We start from the raw sequence: 21,967 nt of genomic DNA on the forward strand, positions 1-21,967 counted from the left end.
TAATAAATTACCTAACCCTACAACTCAAAGAGTTAGAAAGAGAGCAACAAGAAAAGCCCAGCATAAGCAGAAGGAAGGAAGTAATAAAGATCAGAGCAGAGATAAATGACATAGAGACCAAAAAACAAACAAACAAACAAAAAAACACAAAAGATCAACAAAACCAAGAGCTGGTTCTTTGAAAGGATAAACAAGATTGATGAACCTCTAGCCAGGCTCACCAAGAATCAAAGACAGAGGACCCAAATAAACAAAATCAGCAATGAAAGAGGTGAAATAACAATCGATTCCACAGAAATACAAACGATTATGAAAAAATACTATGAACAACTCTATTCCAACAAAATGGGCAACCTAGATGAAATGGACATATTCCTAGAAAAATACAAGCTTCCAAAACTCAACCAAGAAGAATCAGAAAACCTGAATAGGCCTATAACTACTGAAGAAATTGAAACAGCGATCAAAAATCTTCCAGCAAATAAAAGCCCTGGTCCGGACGGCTTTACAGGGGAGTTCTACCAAGCATTCAAAGAACTGAAACTTACCCTCCTCAGACTATTCCAAAAAATTCAAGAGGAAGGTACACTTCCAAGTTCTTTCTATGAAGCCAGCATTACCCTAATCCCAAAATCAGATAAAGACACCACAAGAAAAGAGAAGTACAGGCCAATATCCTTGATGAACATAGGTGCTAAAATCCTCAACAAAATTCTAGCAAATTGGATTCAGCAATACATTAGAAAGATCATACATCATGACCAAGTGAAATTTATTCTGGGGATGAAAGGATGGTACAATATCCGCAAATCAATAAATGTGATACAAACTGAGAAACAAAAATCACATAATCGTATCAATTGATGCAGAAAAAGCATTTGACAAAATCCAACACCCTTTCTTTATAAAAACTCTCAGCAAAATGGGAATAGAGGAATCATACCTCAACATAATAAAAGCCTTATATGACAAACCTACAGCCAACATCATACTCAATGGGCAAAAACTAAACTCATTTCCCCTAAGAACAGGATCAAGACAGGGATGTCCACTTTCACCACTCCTGTTCAATATAGTACTGTAAGTGCTAGCCATAGCGATCAGACAAGAAGAAGAAATAAAAGGCATCCAAATTGGAAAAGAAGAAGTAAAACTGTCCTTATTTGCAGATGACATGATACTATACATAGAAAACTCCAAAGACTCCATCAAAAAACTACTAGACCTAAAAAATGAATTTGGCAATGTAGCAGGATACAAAATTAACACCCAAAAAATCTATGGCCTTTTTATAAACCAATAATGAACTCACAGAAAGAGAAACAAACAAACAAAAAAAAACAATCCCATTTACCACTGCACCAAAAAAATTAAGATACCTAGGAATAAACTTAACTAAGGATGTGAAAGACCTGTACTCAGAAAACTACAGGGCATTGAAAAAAGAGATAGAGGAAGACATAAACAAATGGAAGAACATACCATGTTCATGGATTGGTACAATCAACATCATTAAAATGTTCATACTACCCAAAGCAATCTACAGATTCAATGCAATCCCCATTAAAATACCAATGGCATATTTCAAAGATCTAGAACAAACTCTCCAAAAATTCATCTGGAATAAAAAAAGACCCCAAATAGCCACAGCAATCCTGAGGAAGAAGAACAAAGTTGGAGGGATCACATTACCAGATATTAAGCTATATTACCAAGCCACAGTTCTCAAAACTGCCTGGTACTGGCACAAGAACAGACATACAGACCAATGGAACAGTAGAGAACCCAGAAATTGACCCAAGCCATTATACTCAATTATTATTTGACAAAGAAGGCAAGAGCATACAATGGAGTCAAAACAGTCTCTTTAATAAATGGTGCTAGGAAATACGGTCAGATACATGCAAAAAAAATGAAACTAGATCACCAACTTACACCATACACAAAAACAAACTCAAAATGGCTAAAGGACTTGAATGTAAGACGGGAAACCATAAAAATCCTACAAGACACCATAGGCAGCAAAATTGCAGACATATGTTGTAGCAATATCTTTACAGACACAGATTCTAGGGCAAGAGAGACTAAGGAGAAAATAAACAAATGGGACTACATCAAAATACAAAGCTTCTGCACAGCAAAAGAAACCATCAACAAACCAAGAAAGCCCACTGCATGGGAGAACATATTTGCCAATGTTATCTCCGATAAGGGTTTAATCTCCAACATTTACAGGGAACTCATACAACTTAACAAAAGGAAGATAAACAATCCAATCAAAATAGCCACTTTTCAAAAGAGGACATTCAGAAAGCCAAGAGACATATGAAAACATGCTCAAAGTCACTAATCATCAGAGAGATGCAAATCAAAACAACGAGGTACCACCTCACACCTATCAGAATGGCTATCATCAACAAATCAACAAACAACAAGTGCAGGAGAGGATGCGGAGAAAAAGGAACCCTCATGCACTGTTGGTGGGAATGCAGACTGGTGCAGCCATTGTGGAAAACAGTATGGCGTTTCCTCAAAAATTTAAAAATGGAACTGTCATTTGACCCAGTAATCCCACTTATAGGACTATATCCCAAGAAACCAGAAACACCAATCAGAAAGGATATATGCACCCCTACGTTCATAGCAGCACAATTTACAATAGCTAAGATTTGGAAACAGCCTAAGTGCCCATCAGCAGATGAGTGGATTAGAAAACTATGGTACATCTACACAATGGAATACTGCAATGCTATAAAAAAGAAGGAACTTTTACCATTTGCCAACAGCATGGATGGAACTGGAGAGCATTATGCTAAGTAAATAAGCCAGGCAGTGAAAGAAAAATACTACATGACCTCACTCATTTATGGATAATAAAGAACATTATAACCTGTTGAACAAAAAGATAGATACAGAGGCAGAGAAGCACTGAACAGACTGTCAAATTACAGCAGGAAGGCTGGTGGGGGGCAGGTAGCGGGGGGAGGTAAGAGATCAACTGAAGGACTTGTATGCCTGCATATAAGCATAACCAATGGACACAAGACACTGGAAGGGTGGGGTGAGGGCATGTGCCGGGGGGTAGGGGAGGCCGGGGGAAGTCAATGGGGGAAAAAAGGAGACATATGTACTACTATTTGTAATACTTTAAACAATAAAATAAAATTTAAAAAAAAGAGTGATCCTTTAGGGAGCAATGGCGCCTCCCCTAGGAGTCTAGGGCTCACCAGACCCTCCCCTAGTAGGTGGCTGAGGTTGGCCAGCCCCTGCTCCACTGTAACCATGTGTGCAAAGGTGGTGATCAAAAATGCCAGTATGTCGGAGGAGATGCAACAGGACTAGGTAGAACGTGCTACTCAAGCATTACTAGAACTGTAACATAGAGAAGAACATTGTGGCCCATATTGAGAAGGGGTTTGACAAGAAGTACAACCCCACCTGGCACTGACTACATTGTGGGGAGAAACCTGGATAGTTACATGACACATGAAATCGAACACTTCATCTGCTTCTACCTGGGCCAAGTGGCCAGTCTTCTGTTCCAATCTGGTTAAAAGCATGGATTGTGCCACATACCCAGTGATTTACCCAAAAATAAGGACTGCAGCATAAATTCCAAATACCAGAGGCTGAAATCTACAGCCTTGCCTGAAGGAACACCTTGATCTTGAACCTTTATTATGTTGTTTTGCACAGGGCATTCTCTGCACTCATTTTGTTGTGGTTATAATTAGAAGAAAAAAAAAAAAGAATGATCCTTTATTTATTTATTATTTATTTTTAGAGAGAGAGAGGAAGGGAGAGGGAGGAGAGAGAAACATCGATGTGAGAGGGAAACATTGATCGGCTGCCACCTGCACGCCCCCTACTGGGGATTGAGCCTACAATCTGGGCATATGCCCAGAATAGAACTGGCAACCCTTCGGTCATGGGATGACGCCCAACCAACTGAGCCATACTGGCCAGGGTGAGAATTATTCTTTAAATTGAATAAATTTTGTTAATAAAAAACTTACTATGTTGTTCTTGGTTTTCTCATTTTGGTAAAAACTTCCTCGTAGGCCAATGTTAAAACATGCTATGCTCTTATCAGTCCAAGCCCAAGGCTGATTTCTCAGACTCTCTTCTTACTCTTTCTCTAACAAGAAAGGCTAAAGGCCATTCTATTGCTCCCGGTGACAATGGCCTGACACAAAAGGCATGGCGTGGGTACAGTAATTTAATCTGTAAATTTTGCTACACAGTTGAGGCTATACAGGAAGACTTCCTGCCCATGCAAAGGACACTGCCAACCTCTCCAACTCTTAAGAGGCCTTTCTAGTTGAATTTTTCAGAGTGCTCAGCACAGCATCTGCATGGATCAGTACTTAATCCTAGATCTACAGGATAAAATGAGGAACAATAGAAATGGAAGACATGTGAGTGAATATACAAGACAATCTCTTTTTTTCTTTTAATTCCTCTAAATGACAAGTGGTATTGTGGGATTTATAACATTACTTTTAAAGTGTATGACATCACTGGCACAAAGGATGAGAGGGGACAAGTGGGACTTATACTGCTGCAAGGATCTCACATTTCATGTGAAGTGGTATAATATTAACGCTATGTAGCCAATGATAAGAGTGCATATTCCAATACCTACAGTGACCACTAAAAAAAAAAACAGTACAGAAAGCTATACCTAAAAAGCCAATAAAGGGATTAAAATGGAATATAAAAGCAATCAGCTAAACATGGTGACATAATTCTCTATTATGGTGGGTAAAGGCATGTGACCAGAAATGTTTCAGTCTATCACCAGTGACATTTAACATTAGTTAGTACCCTTTTCCTGTATTAAAATAATATTTTACTATCATTCTGCTCCTTCTCAGTAATTATTGACATGCTACATAATGAGAAGAAATCTAGCCTAGTTAATGATTTCAATGAGGCTAAGCAGATCAGATATTCTCTATTCACATGGCACTCTTGCCGTCTCCTTGCCTCTCCTAAAACCTGGCTGGCTTTCCCCTGTGAACTTCATTTCTCTTGAAGTTCTCTCAAATACAGCCTTCTTATTCTTTAAAACCAGAGTCCTGCCCAGCTGGCATGGGCCAGTGGTTGAGCAACGACCTATGAACCAGGAAGTCGAGGTTCAATTCCCAGTCATGCCCGGGTTGCGGGCTTGATCCCTAATGTGGCAGCCGATCGATGATTCTCTCTCATCATTGATGTTTCTGTCTGTCTCTCCCTCTCTGAGATCAATTATATACATATATATATAAATAAATATATATATATATATATATATATATATATATATATATATATATATATATAAATACATATATATGTGTGTATATATGTATTTATATATATATAAACCAGGGTCCCAAGATAACGTTCCTGCCTCACCTCTCAAAGTTCCTCTACACCAGTGGTCGCCAACCGGGGCCCACGGGCCACTGGTGGTCCGTGAGATCCGAAAGGTTGGCAACCGCTGCTCTACACCATTACTCTTCCACATTATTACAGAACACTTCCTTTGAACCTTATACTGTTCAGCTACATCACCTCCCTTCTGGTCACTAACAATTACCTGAGTACAGATTGATCAAAAACTGGGGCATTCCTGCTTCACAATCATCCTATCACTGGAAGTCAAAGTTCACATGAACAAGTCATCTAATGCTTTGCCTCAGAGTTTCCTAACTCTTTAAACACCTACTTTTTCTGAGTTGTTGTAACCTGGAATTGCTTTATCTCTGAAATATCTAGTCCCCTCCGTATCTGAGAACTACATTTTGGTTTCACTGCCTTCTCTATCAACTCAGCTCCAAGGTCCATCACGTCATGCCTCACTTCCTTGTCCTTTACCACATTTGACAGAGAAATCCCCAAACCTGGATCAAGCCAACCATATGCCTCCACTGTGTCAATACCAAGCCTACTAAGGGGTGTTGGGGAAAATGCACACAAATGCAAATGAAGGCTTAACAAGCTCCTGTTCTGCCTTCTCTCATCTGGGTCCTACCTGATCTCCCTGCTGCTGGTCTTGCCTTCCTCTAATCTACACTCCATACCTGCCTGGGCCCCTGGATGTTACCGAGTTCTAGACAGGAAGGGGAAGCTAGGTCTCAATCAGAAGGTATTTCTATGTAAGCATTTCTGCTACAGTGCCTAACACAACCTCTAAAGAAAGGCATCTGAATATTCAAGCCTCTAGTAACTTACCTGTGATTTCTCTCCTCATTATAAATATTTGTTTTCATAATTTTGAATTATTTTTCTTGAAAAAAGGCCTCTAAGTTATGTAAGTTTCAGGACTCACAAAACCTGGACCCATCCTTGGCCAATTATTGCCGAAGTGCTCTTTCTAAAATGCAAATCTGACATCTCTTCTCTGCTTAAAACCTCACACATTTGCACCTGAAGATCATGAAGGTGTCTGTGTACCACCCAAAAGATCGGAAGTTCTTCCTATATGTTCTTCTTAGACATCCCAGCATATCTGCTGACTCCCACATCTGTTTTCACTAGTTTTTCAACTTTCTCTCTCAAGCTCCAGACCAAATCTGTTTACTTGACAGACCTCATTGAAAACCCTAAAGGTAACTCAAATTCAACATGCCCCAAATTTAAATAATTATCTCTTCTTACTCCCCCACTCCTGACCTTAAATTCTCAGCCTCTAAAACATCATTATCTATTCAGTCCTTTTAGCTACAACGGGGTCAACTCCAGACTCTCCTTCCCTCTCACTTCCAACAGCAAATCTAATACTACATCTTATCCATCTCCCCTTAAAAATGGCTCTGGGCACTGACCTCTCCTCTTTACCCCTCTGCCAGGCTTCAGTTTATTGTTTCCCCAAATCAGGTACAAATGCCACTGTAAGCAGGATGACTGTAGGTGGTACATGGATGAGCCTTTTGAAAACAGCCATGCATGTATTTTAGTGTGTATTAGGAAAAATATTACTATTATTAATTGTAATTTCATTGATAAAAATTTTTAAAAATAAATGTATTTAAATATAAAATGGGAGTTGAGTTAAACAAAAATTTTAATAAATAATACAAGTGGTATATAGATACCCAAAACTGTAAAACCGACCTTGGAATGCCTGGAGTTCATGCCCCATCATCTGTCAGAAGGACTGCCCCAACCACCTCACACTGGTTTCCTTGGGAACACTCTCCCCACTCCAGACCATCCTCCACACAGCTGTCAGATTTATCTTCTTAGACAACAAAGTCAATAATGTAATTTCTGCTTTAAAATATTTGTGAGCTCTCTACAACATACAAAATAACCCCAAATTCCTCCACTTGGAAGACAAGGCCTATGTTCCAATACATGAAATTGTTTACCATGCCCTGCAAACACCAGGCCCCTGTAAAATGGCAGGCCCTGAAACAGGCTTTTCCTCTGTTCTTCCCTCTCATTAGCAAATTCCTACTCATTCATTTCAAACCACCTCAGCGGTCCCCTCCTTTAGGAAGCTTTCCTGAAGTCCCAGACAGGGTTATTGCTCCTTCTGTGTTCCCACTCTGACACTACTTAAGCACTATAATTTTTGTGTATAGAGTTATATTATTCATTTTTATGTTGGAAAGTGTATATTGAATATAGGATAAATGAGTGAATAAATAAATGAATGGGTAAAATTCTACTTATAAATAAATATATCAATAAAAATATATATGACAGGATGGGAAAAAAGAAATATGGGGGATTGAGTTCTTTGTTATCACTGGTGAAGAATTAAAGAACAGGAAGAGATACAGAAAAAAAAGAGAAAGGGGAGAAAAAAAGAAACAGAAAAAGGCTCAATAGGAGAGGAAAAGGCAAAGAGAGATTTGGGAGGGAGGTCGAGAGGCCTTTTACATTTGGTGATGAGTGCATGCACATCATAATGTATTCAATGAATTCTTTCATAATATTTACTGAGAACCTGCCTGTGATGTGGTACTATTCAAGGCACACACAGACCTCTCTCTGACTGCTTCCCTGAAAGTACAGGGACCCCAAGCACAATGCCTGGCACATAGAAAGCTCTCAATCAAGTTTCATAAGTGAATGAATGAATGGCTGAATGGATGTTACTTTCTACTCCAAGGTCACAAAGTCACCAATGTCACTGCCACCCTTCTCAATTTCTACCCATATGCCCCCAGAACAACAAAATGATGTAAGTAAACAATTAAGGATTGTTCTCTGGGAAGGTATTGGCAAATAACTAGTCAGTGGCATAGGTAGAGGATGCTACTAGAGGAGACAAATGAAATGGGTCTCAAGCAGCACAAAAATTCTCACCTAAAGGATGCCTCATCCAAATGTTTCTTTGTCCTAAGACCCAGAGAGTTCCATGAAATAAGAATTTCTCTGTACCTTGAATAGAACTGCATCCTATATAATGAAGAGGGAATATGCAAATTGAGCATCACTCCATCACAAAGATGGTGGCGCCCCAGTGGGGGGGTGTTTCCGTAACACAAGATGGCTGCGCCCACAGCGGAGGCCGAGTTCTCATAACGAGCCTTAACGAGCAATCAGCAGGAATCCGAGGCTGCGCCCGCCCCCTAACCCTGTGGGGTTTGACAGGGGACCTCAGGCCAGGGGACTTCAGGCCACGCCCCCCCACCCCAGCGCCAGTCCAGGGGACCTCAGGCCATGCTCCCTGCCTGGTGGGGCTTGACAGGGGACCTCATGCTGCGCTCCCCACCCCAGCGCTGGGCCAGGGGACCTCAGGCTGCGCCCCCCCACCCTGGCACCAGGCCGGGGGACCTCAGGCCACACCCCTCGCCTGGTGGGGCTTGATGGGGGACCTCAGGCTGCAACCCCCAACCCGGCGCTGGGCCAGGGGACCTGAGGCCGCGCCTCCCACTTGGTGGGGCTTGGCAAGGTTGGGACTGGCCAGGTCTGTATCTATCCCAATGGGGTGGGGCCGGCCGGATCTGGGTCTTGCGCCATTTCAATGCGCACGTGGGTGGGCGGGGACTTGACTCTGGGTCCCGTGGTGCGCCCCAGACTCTGATAGGAGGAATATTTTCATATACATTTTACTAATTTTCTTTCATCTCTGACACTTCTATTATAGAGAAAGGGCAAATAGTAATATTAAAATATTTCCTCTAATTTATCCCCTTTTAATGTGCATGAATTTCATGCACCAGGCCACTAGTTTGAAGATAAACTGATAATACTTTCTAATTCTCATGTGACACAGATAATAATAATAATAATAATAGCATGTTATGGGCACTATCTTAAGAGCTTTATATATACTATTATTTATCTTCCACCAACTCTATGAGAAAGCTACGAGTACCATCTCCATTCAACAGATGAGGAAACAGGCTTAGAGTGGTTAAGTAACTTGCCCAGGGTACATAACTAGTAAATGACAGAACTGGGATTAAAGACAAAATGATCATCTATTCTACTTCTCAGGTTGTATCAATAATAACAATAGCTAACTTAATGGTGCACTGCGCTAAACTCTTTACATGCATTTCTCATTTAACCCTCCGAAAGGTGAGGAAGAGAACCTCAAAGCGCTCTTCCCTGCACCATCTTTCACCCGGGACTTGTAGGAAGCCAGCCAGAGCAATTCTCTGCTTTACAGGTAGTAAAATGAGGCATAAGCTGTGGGAAATGAGTTGTAATGGGAGAATGAAAGAGCTGGAGCCAGTGCTGAAGGAGAACCTTGAAATGCTATTTCTAAATGCAGGCTCTACCCTAAGATGACATTCCCTCCCACACAGTGATGGGCCCCAGGGATGGGTCAGTGATGCGCATATGTCCATCCCAAGGGAGAGTTCAAAACTGAAGCATGCAAAGCATGACATAAATATGAAGTGTGGAAAACACATTCCTCATGAACAGTTCTACATCGAATTCCCTGCATCCCTCTTCAGCAACGTTATCAGAAGCATCATTTAATCCAGCCCAGTGGAGAAGGACTGTGAAAAAGGCTGAAAAATGTGACCAATCAGGAAAGTTATTTTTGTGAGAAAGAAGAAAAATGTCACCAAAAAGGGTCAGCAGATAACCCTATTGGGCTGAAAATAACTGCGGCGCTGGCAGACCCGTCAGGGAATGGGCGGAGGGCAAGAGACGTAATGCCAAGCGCCAAAGGAGCTCCAGCTGAGTAAAGCTGCTGGGGGATGAGGAAATTGGCCTAATTTGGGAACATGAGCCCAGCAGCATTTTTGAGATTCCTTCGAGAGAATCTGGCTAACTTTCAGTCTGAGTCCTTGGAGGAACACCGAGGGATCAGGGGAGAGAAAGGGAACAGCTGTGACTCAAACACTTCTCTAGACAAGTGGATGAATAAGAGTGATCAAGTGAGAACTTACTCCTTCTCCAAAAGGATTCCAAAAGAGCGAATAACCCAAAGTCTCTCCACTCTCTCCAAAAGTCTTTCTCTACTGGGAGGTCTGTGTATCTATCCAGCGAGGAGGTAGGAGGTTAGGTGGTGGGTAAGTACCTAGCCAGAGTCAGAGAAACTAAACTAGAGTCAGAGATAAGCTGAAGGACTCTGGACAAGTCACCCAACATCTGGAAGTCTCATAGCTAAAATCAGATAATAACAGTGTTTACTTCATGAGCTACCCTGGAGCTTAAATAGGATACCGCAGGTAATTAACAGAGAGGTAGCAACTGTTCCAATGTCAGCTAAAATTGCTTTATTATTGCAAGGACCATCTGCAAAATAAAAGCTAAGCCACAGAGAGATCTAGACCCAAGAGAGATGTGCTCACCTAAAAGACTACCAGCCCTGGAGATGTTTTGCCCAAGATTACTTTTCTCCAACCTCCAGGTATGATAGTGTAACTTTATGGTAGAAAGTATTGGGTCTTTTCTTGAAGGAGCTGTATAAGAGCAGCATCATTTGAATTGCTAGGAGGTGAAAGTTCAAGCAGAGAAATCAAATACAGTTCAATTATCAGAGCTGGTCTCCCCAGAGAAAGTTATGTGCTATATACAAGTGAAAACCATCCTGGAACCATCTTCCAGTACAATTCCCAGTAACTGTAATGCCAACTGGAATTGCTAACTGAAATATGCATCTAGTGATCCAAGCCTGATTTGTGACAGGTGGCCAAAAAAAGCCAAACACCAGAAGAGTGCAGTCATAAACTTTTTTAGGATTTGCCATTTCTTAAGAGGTTCCACTATGCTGGATGTGATGCTAAGCACTTTATGTGCATTACCTAACTTCATCTTCAGGACAACCTAAAAGAAGCAGACACAATTCTAATCAACTCTGAGTGAGTAAAACTATCAGAAGAGTTCATCGTTCTGATCAATCAGCACAATGAAATAGCTAAGTTCCTTGAACTTTACCAAATGACCAAACAAATAGAGACCTTCCCTCTTCTTTGAGAGGAAGGACTGGGCCATACATACACTATAAACCAGTGGTTCTCAACCTTCCTCATGCCGCGACCCTTTAATACAGTTCCTCATGTTGTGGTGACCCCCAACCATAAAATTATTTTCGTGGCTACTTCATAACTGTAATTTTGCTACTGTTATGAATCCTAATGTAAATATCTGTGTTTTCCGATGGTCTTAGGTGACCCTGCTAGCGGTTCTCAACCTGTGGGTCGCTGCTGTAGAACCTAAGACCATCGGAAAATACAGTGTAAGCGAAAAGCCTCAAGGTGTTAGAAATAACTAGAAGAGAGTGACAGGAAATTTTATCGAGATTTCCTGGAACTTCAGGGCTTACAATTTTTCACGGAACGCTACACAAATTTAAATTTAAAAAATTAGAGAGGAATGTGGGTGGTTGTTGTTGTTTTTTAACTACTAAAAAATAATTCTTCCCTTTCATACCCAAGGCTACATTAAAAAAAGAAGAAGAAGCCCTAGCCCAGCTCGCGAGCCGCGGTTTGCCGCTCTGTTGACTAATGAGTTTGCCGACCACTGGGATAGGGACTTAATCACAAGGAACAACAATAGCCTGTAATTATTGGAATCCAGAGTCTAGCCGGTTTGGCTCAGTGGATAGAGTGTCGGCCTGCAGACTGAAGGGTCCCAGGTTTGATTCTAGTCAAGGGCACATGCCCAGGTTTCAGGCTTGATCCCCAGTAGAGGGCGTGCGGGAGGCAGCCGATCAAAGATTCTCTCTCATCATGGATGTTTCTCTCTCTCTCTCCCTCTCCCTTCCTCTCTGAAATCAATAAAAACATTTTTTTTTTAAAAAAAAAGCCATGGCCAGTGTGACTCAATTGGTTCGGCGGCGTCCCGTGCACCGAAGTTGCCAGTTCAATTCCAGGTCAGGGCATATGCCCAGGTTGCAGGTTCAATCCCTCATGGGGGGCATGTGGGAGGCAGCTGATTGATGCTTCACTCTCACATCAAAGTTTCTTTCTCTTTCTCTTCCTTCCTCTCCCTCTAAAAATCTATTTTTAAAAACCTTAAAAAACAACACACACACCTTTGCATAAATTCTATTTTTTTTTAAAAAAACATGTCAGTGCAAATTGCCAACCCAACAGCCATTCTATTCTCAAAAAAAAAAACACAAAAAAAAACCCCACCCAATGTATGGGTGTGGCCACATGCCCAGTTTGCACACTCCTGTGCAAAATAAGGTGATTGTAAGACCCAGTTCTGACCAATAAAATGTAACTCCATTTGGTGAGGTCTCTGGCTACTGTTTTCCTAGAAAGAAAGAAGGGACACACTTGGTTGGCATGCACCTTGAACTCTTCAACTATCCTTTCTCTTCCTCTTTAGAATGCAGCTCTGATCCCAGGGGAACAACCTGCCATTCTGCTATCATGAGAAGAGGTCATAATTCCAGATGGCAGAGCTGGAAGCTAGAAGGGGCAAGGGTCATGCAGGACATTCTCTAGTGACCGCACCAGCCCTGCCCTGCCCTCCTCTGGGCTTCTTGCTATGAGAAAAATCATGCCTGTTTGATTCAAGCACTGGGGTTGAGTTTCTGATGGATGTAGCCAAATTCAACACTAACACACAAGGATACCTGAAAATCAATCCACCCTAAAAAAGCAGGAGTTTGAAACTCAAATGGAAGTAGAAGCCAGGCAGACCAAAAGTGAGTAAATCTGACCAGGTGTATTACAGTAAGAAGTGGCCAAGTGGCGAAATGGAGAGGGCAGGTCGCGTGTAAGCGAGCACTGTTACCAGCCCCAGCCAGCTCCAGCCTTGTGGGAATGCCAGCCCAGCACTCCCACCGTGCCAACACTTCTGATTTTAGAAAGAAGCCCAAAATTTAGATTTTCATATGAAGTTTCCTAATTTATAAATGATAACAACCAAGTAAAAAGAAAAAAATTTAACTCTGCCCACATCAAACAAGACATGACTGTAGGCGAAATTCAGCCTGAAGACCACCAGTTCTCAACCTTAGTAGAGATGGTTAAGGCAAACTAAAAAGAAGAAAAGCCTAGAAAAATAATAGTTAGCAATATATTGGGCACTTATGTGCCAGACTGTGTTAAGGGTTTTACTTCTATGACCTCATTTTTTTCTCTCTAGCCACCCTTACAGAGTATGTAATATTAATATCCCTGTTTTACCAACAAGAAAACTGAGGCTTAAAGAGATTAGGTAACTTGCTCGGTCAGAATCATAGAACTAATCAGAGGCAGAGCCAGGATTTGAGCCCAGGCCGGTCTGACCCACCTGTATGACCCCAAGACCTGTGCTGTTATCCACTCGTAAAAGGAATGTCCACTGCACCCAGAAAGCACAAAAACTGCTTGGGATCCCTTCTGGTCAACCTATGGTGACATGAGGAGCAGCCTTGAAGAGCCTTTCCAATCCGTTCTAACAGAGACCCAAGCTTACATCCTCCTCCGTTACTAAAAACAGCAGAGCACTGTCCAATACTCACTTATTCACTAGTTTACTGCATGAATGAACGTTTGTGCCAGGCTTTCCAGTTATTAAAGTGCTTTTAAATGCATATTTCACTTAATCCCCACAGCAACCTGGTAGTATTGTTACCACTATTTGACAGATAATAAAATGGAGGATTAGAGAGATTAGTGGACTAGTTCAAGATCCAGGCAATTAATTAACAGAGCTGTCACAAGCCCTGGTCTTCTGATGCCAAGTCCTGTGCTCTCTCTCTTCCAGTGGACCACTTCTCTGCTTCCTTTGCCAGCGCTCCCAACTCTGCCATCTCGCTTTAAGATAACTTGTTTGAACTAATTTCCTACTTAACTCTAAAGTAACTCCAGTATGTCTGACAAGCCCAGGTACCATAGTTAGTTTCATGAATAGCTTCATCATAGAATATAGTCAGCGAGAGGACAAAAATAAATATATCAAGTAATACACTCGGAATGTAAATGGGCACACACACAAGTCTTAGAATCTAATTTTAGAAAGAAACAGCCAAAAAGTCCCACACAGCACAGTGAGCATCTGGCCCTGGGAGGGGGGTGGGGGGTGGCTGCCACACTGCTTTGAACCTCAATTAACCCAGGGAGAGAAGGAATCCTGGAATTCTGACAGGCATTTCACTGTCAGATACACCCATTAGATAAAGAAGAGAATGACTTTTCATCATGTTCTCCCAGAAAAATGCTAATGCTCATAGTTTAAAAAAAAAAATAAAATAAAAAAGGAAATGTCTCTGAGGAAATAAGCAAGTATTCCAGAAAGGCTGAAACCCTAAAAGGTTCATCAGAGTCTGTGACTCTGGAGTTATGTGCTTACAGGACTGACTCTTGCTGGAAGCCAAGGGGTACTGGGTGGGTAGATGAACAGTGCTTACTGACCCCAGCTGAGGAGCCCATTTGGTATGCGGGCCACATAGGGCTCCAAGGCCATAGGTCATTCCAGGACATCCTGGCCCATCACAGGCTCGCTCACCTAACCACTACAGGCTGTAACCTCCTTCACAATTATGTAGACTTGTAGTTAGTTTTCCTAACTGCCAATAATCACAAGAATATAAGTTCTGTTATGGCAGGGAACCTTGTCTCTTTTGTTCACTGAAATATGCCAAGCCCTAAAATGGTGCCTGCACACAGAAAGCTTCAATAAATATTTGTTGAATAAACGAATAAGTCATCTGGTATTGCGATGGATCCTCCTAGAACTACAGTCTAAAGTGGCCAGAGGCCAAGAATATATTTCCATTAACCCAATCATCTGTTTGCCCATTTTCTCTTTAAAGATGTACCTTACTACAGTTCAAGCTTCTTGAGATCCAGGTTGGGGCTGGTATGTCTTCTTTCACTGTCTTTTTATTTTTTTTTAATAAATCTTTATTGTTCAGATTATTACAGGTGTTCCTCTTTTCCCCCCCCATAGCTCCCTTCCACCTGATTCCCCACCCCATCCCATGCCCTTACCCCCCGCCACTGTCTTCATCCATAGGTGTAAGATTTTTGTCCAATCTCTTCCTGCACCCCTCACACCCCTTTCCCCCTGAGAATTGTCAGTCCACTCCCTTTCTATGTTCCTGATTCTATTATATTCACCAGTCCATTCTGTTCTTCAGATTTTTTATTCACTTGATTTTTAGATTCACTTGTTGGTAGGTATGTATTTGATGTCATTTTGTTGTTCATAATTTTTATCTTTACCTTTTTCTTCTTCTTCCTCTCCTTAAAGAATACCCTTCAGCATTTCATGTAATCCTGGTTTGGTGGTGATGAACTCCTTTAGCTTTTTCTTGTCTGTGAAGCTCTTTATCTGACCTTCAACTCTGAATGATAGCTTTGCTGGGTAATCTTGGTTGTAGGTTCTTGCTGTTCATCACTTAGAATATTTCTTGCCACTCACTTCTGGCCTGCATAGTTTCTGCTGAGAAATCAGCTGACAGTCATATGGGTACTCCCTTGTAGGTAACTAACCATTTTTCTCTTGCTGCTTTCAAGATTCTCTCTTTGTCTTTTGCCCTTGGCATTTTAATTATGATGTGTCTTGGTGTGCTCCTCTTTGGATTCCTCTTGTATGGGGTTCTGTGCACTTCCTGAACTTGTCTTTTTCTTTCACCAGGTAGGTAAAGTTTTCTGTCGTTATTTCTTCTAATAGGTTTTCAATATTTTGCTCTCTCTCTTCTTCTGGCACCCCAATAATTCGGATGTTGGTATGCTTAAAGTTGTCCCAGAGGCTCCTTACACTATCTTCATATCTTGGGATTCTTTTTTCTTTTTGTTTTTCTGGTTGGGTGTTGTTTCCTCATATTTCAGATCTTTGATTTGATTCTTGGGGTACGTTGATCTACAGTTGAGTTTCTGTATATTCTTTATTTTAGACAGTGTATGCTTAATTTCTGACTGGTCCTTTCCCATTTTTTTGGCATTCTCATTAAGATCCTTAAAGGTCTCACTAAGTTCCTCAGAGGTTTTTAGAAGATTCTTGAGTATCCTTATAAATGTGGTTCTGAACTCTATGTCGTCCAGTAGTTTGCTTTCCTCCATTTCTTTCATTCGTGACATGTTTCTTTGTCTCCGCATTTTGCTGCTTCCCTGTGTTGATGGAGTGGCTTTGTGTGGTAGGTGACCTATAGGGCCCAGTAGCTCAGCCTCCCCAATCACCTGAGGTGGACGCTCTTGGTACACCCCTTTGTGGGCTGAGTGCAAAGTCTTGGTGTAGTTAAGCCTTGATTGCTGTTGGTACACTGGGAGGAATTGACCTCCAGGCCAATTGGCTGTGAGGACCCGCTGTGTCTATAATGGAAGAACTGCTGCGCTGGAGACACGCTTATGGTGCAGGACTTGTTTCAGTGGGGCTTTGGTGCTCACTGAGTCTGCCTCTTGAATGTGTCACTTATGGATGTGAGGAGTTGAAATCTGGTGTCTCACACCGACCACTAGGTACTCTGGCTTCTGGATCTCCAATGGGGTGCAGGTCAGCTACTGTCTGAGGCCAACCAGCAAGAGCTACAGCAAGAACTACAGTTTTCTCCTCTTTGCTTGGGGTTTGGAGGTTTTGGAGCTGTCTGACCCGGGCTGCAAGTTTGCTAGTTTAAGCTGCGATAGGGCAGGCCATTCATATGCTAAAGCCGCTGCTTGGAGCTTGGATGGGTTTGTAGGTTGTGTGGGGCGGGGTCTCAGGGCGTCACTAGGCTAGGGCGTGGAAAACAGTGATGGCTGCCAGTTAGCTGGCTCTGCGTCTCCGACCGTGTCCCCGTGTCCCACGCCCCAGCGCAGTAAGCAATTATTCCTGGGCACAGCTCTGCAAGCAAGCCACCCTCACTTTCCGACCCGATGGCAGACAGTCCAGCTTCTCCCCGTAGGAGTTTGGGTCCCCCGCGTCTCCCCAGAAACTGGATTTCAGAGTAATCGGGGGTTTATCTCCCTTCAGTTTGAAAAAAGCAACACCTGCCACCAGCCCGGATCGCGCACCTCTGTACCTCAGCTTTTCAGTGCTTGTGCACGTCTCATGCTCTTTTCTCTTTCCTTCTAGTTGTAGAACTTCCACTCAGCCAGCTTTCCCGTGGTTCTGGGTGATAGACGTTTTGTCTTTTAGTTGTAGTTTTGAAATTGTTGTGCGAGGCAGTTTAGGTATTTACTTACGCTGCCATCTTGGATCCTCTTCACTGTCTTTTTATATTATACTACCATACCCATAACTGTGCCTCCAATGTTCCACTATCTGCCAATCCCTGACCCTATAACAGTATTACTCAGCCTCGAAGATCCCCCATCACACACTATGCACTTTATCCCCTCTTCCTTTGCAATGTCAAATGCATACCTGTTCTGTGACAGACACTGTGATAACAAAGATGTACAATGTTAAGACACAATCCTTGCCTCCTAGAAGCTCACATTTCATGAGGGAGCCAGACATGTATACTGTTAGAATACAATGTAATAAGCACTATAATGTGGGTGCTATGGCCAAAGTCACATACTAACAAACTTCAGGCCTAATCTAGGCCATAAGGCAATTTAATTTTTATAATTAATTGCTAACCTCTAAAATTGTTGCTGTCATATAAAAGTTTAGACTGCCAACATCCCTTGCAAAGTCAGAGGATCTGGCAATACTGGGCGTGTGTTCCCCACAGCATCAGTCAGCTCTGGCTATGTAGTGGTTACCCCTTTAGAAGGGACATTGGCCTCCAGTTCCCACAATCCCACAACTCACGTTCCCCCTACTGTTTTCAGGCAATGAGGCCAAGGGTCAGCTGCCAGCTTTTCTGTGCTGGCATGGTTGGTATCCTAGAGTAGAGAAATTATTCTCTGTACCCACATTTCTACAATAAATGAGAAAAATGCAAGATAAATCGAAAGGGCCCACATGGAGCACTTGAAGAAATGCTGGAAAACTTATTTCGCATAAAAATGAAGAATATTTCTATACATGTGATAGGTAAGTAAAGTGTATCTGTGTCCTGTCCCCAGCATGCTGTGCTCATGCACCCTTCTTGCCCATTAGGCTTCTCTAAACCTACTATGGGCCCACCAGCCAGACAACGGAGAAGCCAGGTTTCCTGCTGTCAGAGAACTCAATGTCTAGCGGGGCTGACAGACACGTAAAACGAAAATTAGTATATAATGTGAGATGTTCTATGGAAACTGAGAGGAAGGAGCCCCACCTCAACCTGGAGAAGAGCTGACAGAGGGGATTACCCTGAAGCTGACTCTTGAAAAGGGCAAAGTTTTTTTCAAACAGACAGAGGAAGGTGAAACTGCCGAAAATAGTACCCTGGCATTAAAAGTATCGCTCATCAGGATTACCCACCCTCTACAAAGAAGCCGGATAAATTCCCATAAGTCTGGGCTACTCAGAGGAAAGTAAGGCCAGTACTGATCCCCTTCCTCCCTGACACTGTAAGAAGTGCAGGTCCCCATGAAACGTCCAGTTGTGTAATCTAATTGATGTCACCAGCATGCCTCACTGACCTTCATTAAGTAGAAATAAAAACCTGGATTTCAACTACATTTTTAAACTTCCCAGTCCCTTGTTCAGCTAACTTTATAAAGTTCTTCATTGAGACTATAAAGCAATGCACAGAAACTATTCTAGCATCAAAGATAAAGTGTTTCTTTTTCATTTCTAACTCAGATGACAAATGCCAAGGGACTTCCCAAATCAAGATAGAAGAGCTGACATTAAAGAGAAGAAATATGGAATACTAAATCTTTGCTCATTAGGTAATCGCTAACTTGTAGCATTTTCTCAGATTTTTTAACACCCACCTCTCCAGTCAGAATCGAAGAATTCTTGCCACTGAGGTGATTCTCGGCTTGAGCTGACTCCTGTTGAGCTCGGCGACCCATCTTGGCCTCCTATAAGAAGAAATGAGGGGCACTGCTAACCCAAACATCTTTGAGCCACTATGAGGACAAGAATTCTGGGAAGGTAAGCAAGAACTAGATTTATGAATACATGGTGGAGTAATTTGAATATTATTAGAAAATGCTCCAAATCCTAAAAGCACTTGAGGTCAGTTCTATTTGGTAGAAGAATAGGAAATTCATGGGTTAATGATCATAAGGTTTTCATTTAACCACCATATATCACTTCTACCCAAAGAAATGAAACTAGAAATTCTTCTGGAATGTGCAGAGACCTCATGCCACAGTTTAAGGAAAAGTGTGGTAAAGGCTCCCATGCTCATGCAGGATTTTAGGAAGACCTAATTTCAAAGCTGCAGCTTGACGTGAGAACAGTTATCAAAAAAAAAAAAAAAAAAAGTTTTGGGGAAAGAATTCCTAGATTCCATGGGAACTGCCAAAAGAGAAATACAGGTAGCATTTGCTTTAACATGTAAACTAAACTGGATTTCCATTTACAACATGAAAGAAAATCTCTTGTAAGAATGTTGAGACATCAGCTTTGGAAATCAGAACACTTCAAATTCTGAGTCATCACATGAACCATTGCAGGTTTTCCCCAAAGTCCTCCTGGGGTGGAGGCTCTGTATCTCAAATGCTTCACAGCACATCAACAAAACTTTATTTAGGCAGACCAGTGGGTATTAAAACACTTATCTACTCATTTGTTGGCCTTTTAAAAATATATATTTTTATTAATTTCAGAGAGAAAGGAAAGGGAGAGAGAGAGAGAGAGAAACATCAATGATGAGAGAGAATTATTGATCGGCTGCCTCCTGCACGCCCCCTACTGGGATGGAGCCCGAAACCCGGGCATGTGCCCTTTACCGGAATCAAACCTGAGACCCTTCAGTCTGTAGGGTCTCTATCCACTGAACTAAACCAGCTAGGCCCATTTGTTGGCTTTTAAAAGACAAAATAGCATTGGTATAAATACTTTTAGACCTCATTTGATATAGTTTCATTTGATCTCAGAATAATGGGGACTGGGACTAATATCATTTTACAAATGAGGAAATTGAGGCCCAGGAAGGCAATTAAGTGGCAGACACAAATCTAAGAGCAAAATCTTCTTGTCTTCAAATTCTGAGTTCTTTCCACTATACCAGTGGTCGGCAAACTCATTAGTCAACAGAGCGGCAAACAGCGGCTCGCAAGCCGCATGTGGCTCGCGAGCCGCAGTTTGCCGACCACTGCACTATATCATGCTGGAATCCCAGTTTTATGATGTCCTAAGAACTAACTGTACCGACAAATTGAGAAGGGTTACATGGGAGCTGTATAAAAACGCTGATGGAGTGTTTACATTTCAAATTTTGTTTTTAATATATTTTTATTGATTTCAGAGAGGAAAAGAGGAGAGAGACAGAAACATCAATGATAAGAGATAATCATTGACAGGTTGCCTCCTGCACGCCCCGCACTGGGGATGGAGCCTGAAACCCAGGCATGCCCTGACTGAAAACTGAACCCTGACCTCATGGTTCATGTCGATGCTCAACCACTGAGCTACACCAACCGGGCCATTTTGAATTTTAATCAATCATTTAAGGTTTCAGAGATGATGGAAACAATCTTCCTGATAATAAGCAGCTCATTTTTTCCCCCGAGGCAGACAATTCCATTGCTTCACCTGTGGCTACGCTTTTCCATTTATCACAGCATTGGATATATAAATATGGCATACCATAAGCAGTGGTTGTGCTAAAACAAAAATTCAATGATCTTGTCTCTAAATGCTGTTTATAGATGATTGCTCTAAAAATTAAGTATTTTAAAATTTTAAACTTTTTGAAGACCCTGTATAAGTCCACATGTATGGCTAATAGAAAAACTATTTCATTACCCAATTTTATATATTTTGAATGTATAGTCTGTTTATTGTCCATCTTGCCTCACTGGAATATAAACCCTATAATGTCAAGGACTTTGTTTTATTCACTGCTATATCTCCAGCACCTATGAAAATGCCTGATACACAATAAAGGCTCAAAAAATGTTTGTTGAAAGGATGAAGAACTACATTTATATAACCAGGCACTAAACAAGTTCACATATCAGAAAAGCCTGGTGACCTAAATATTCTCCTTGGTCAATCAAGCAACCTGCTTCATCCTAGAACAATTTGTTCCTATGCTTCAGCTCTCCCTTAGGGAGGTGCTCCTATCCAGTACCTTGGAGGACATCAGATGCTATCAAGGTTATTAAAAAACAAAACAACACTTAAGAGATTCCACAGTCCACAGCGCAAACTAAAGATCCGCCCTGTGGCTCAATCTTTTAGTAAATGTAATCTTGACTATTCTAAAGGTAAAAGGGCTTGGAGGGGGTGTGATAGGAGTTAAAACAAAAATCGCTGAACTTGAGTCTTGACTCTAGCTTGGTTTATTACTGACCCTAGGACCTTGAGTAAATCACAGCTGCAGAACAGCAGCAGCGAACGTCTTCTAATAACTTAGCATACGCCAGGCACTGTGTTAATGCTTTTCCATGCATTATCCTATTTCTTCTTCGCTGCAACTCCTTAAAGCAGATAGCAACATCATAATGAGACGAGAACCCGAGGTTCTGAGAGGTTAACTTTTTTTAGACCCTCGCAACAGCTTTAGACTCCATCTGACCTCTGGGCCCCAGCCCTCAACGTTATAAATCTGACTCTTGCTTTCCTTAACTATAAAACTGAGGAAAAG

The 21,967-nt window shown here is 41.8% G+C and overlaps 1 protein-coding gene across 2 annotated transcripts in view; it reads right to left on the reverse strand.

The window, feature by feature from the left end:
* Positions 1-21,967, reverse strand: part of IFT43 (intraflagellar transport 43) — an 86,014-nt gene that overhangs the window by 63,461 nt on the left and 586 nt on the right. Inside the window, exon 2 of one of the 2 annotated variants that reach the window (XM_080649515.1) lies at positions 19,140-19,229. The exons of the other annotated variant lie outside the window; for it this stretch is intronic. Coding sequence (XP_080505641.1) covers positions 19,140-19,229 — 90 coding nt within the window. The remainder of the gene's footprint in view (positions 1-19,139; positions 19,230-21,967) is intronic. 2 annotated transcript variants of the gene reach the window in all.

This window comes from Plecotus auritus, assembly GCF_963455305.1.
Source record: "Plecotus auritus genome assembly, chromosome: 1".
Classification (NCBI taxonomy): Eukaryota; Metazoa; Chordata; class Mammalia; order Chiroptera; family Vespertilionidae; genus Plecotus; species Plecotus auritus.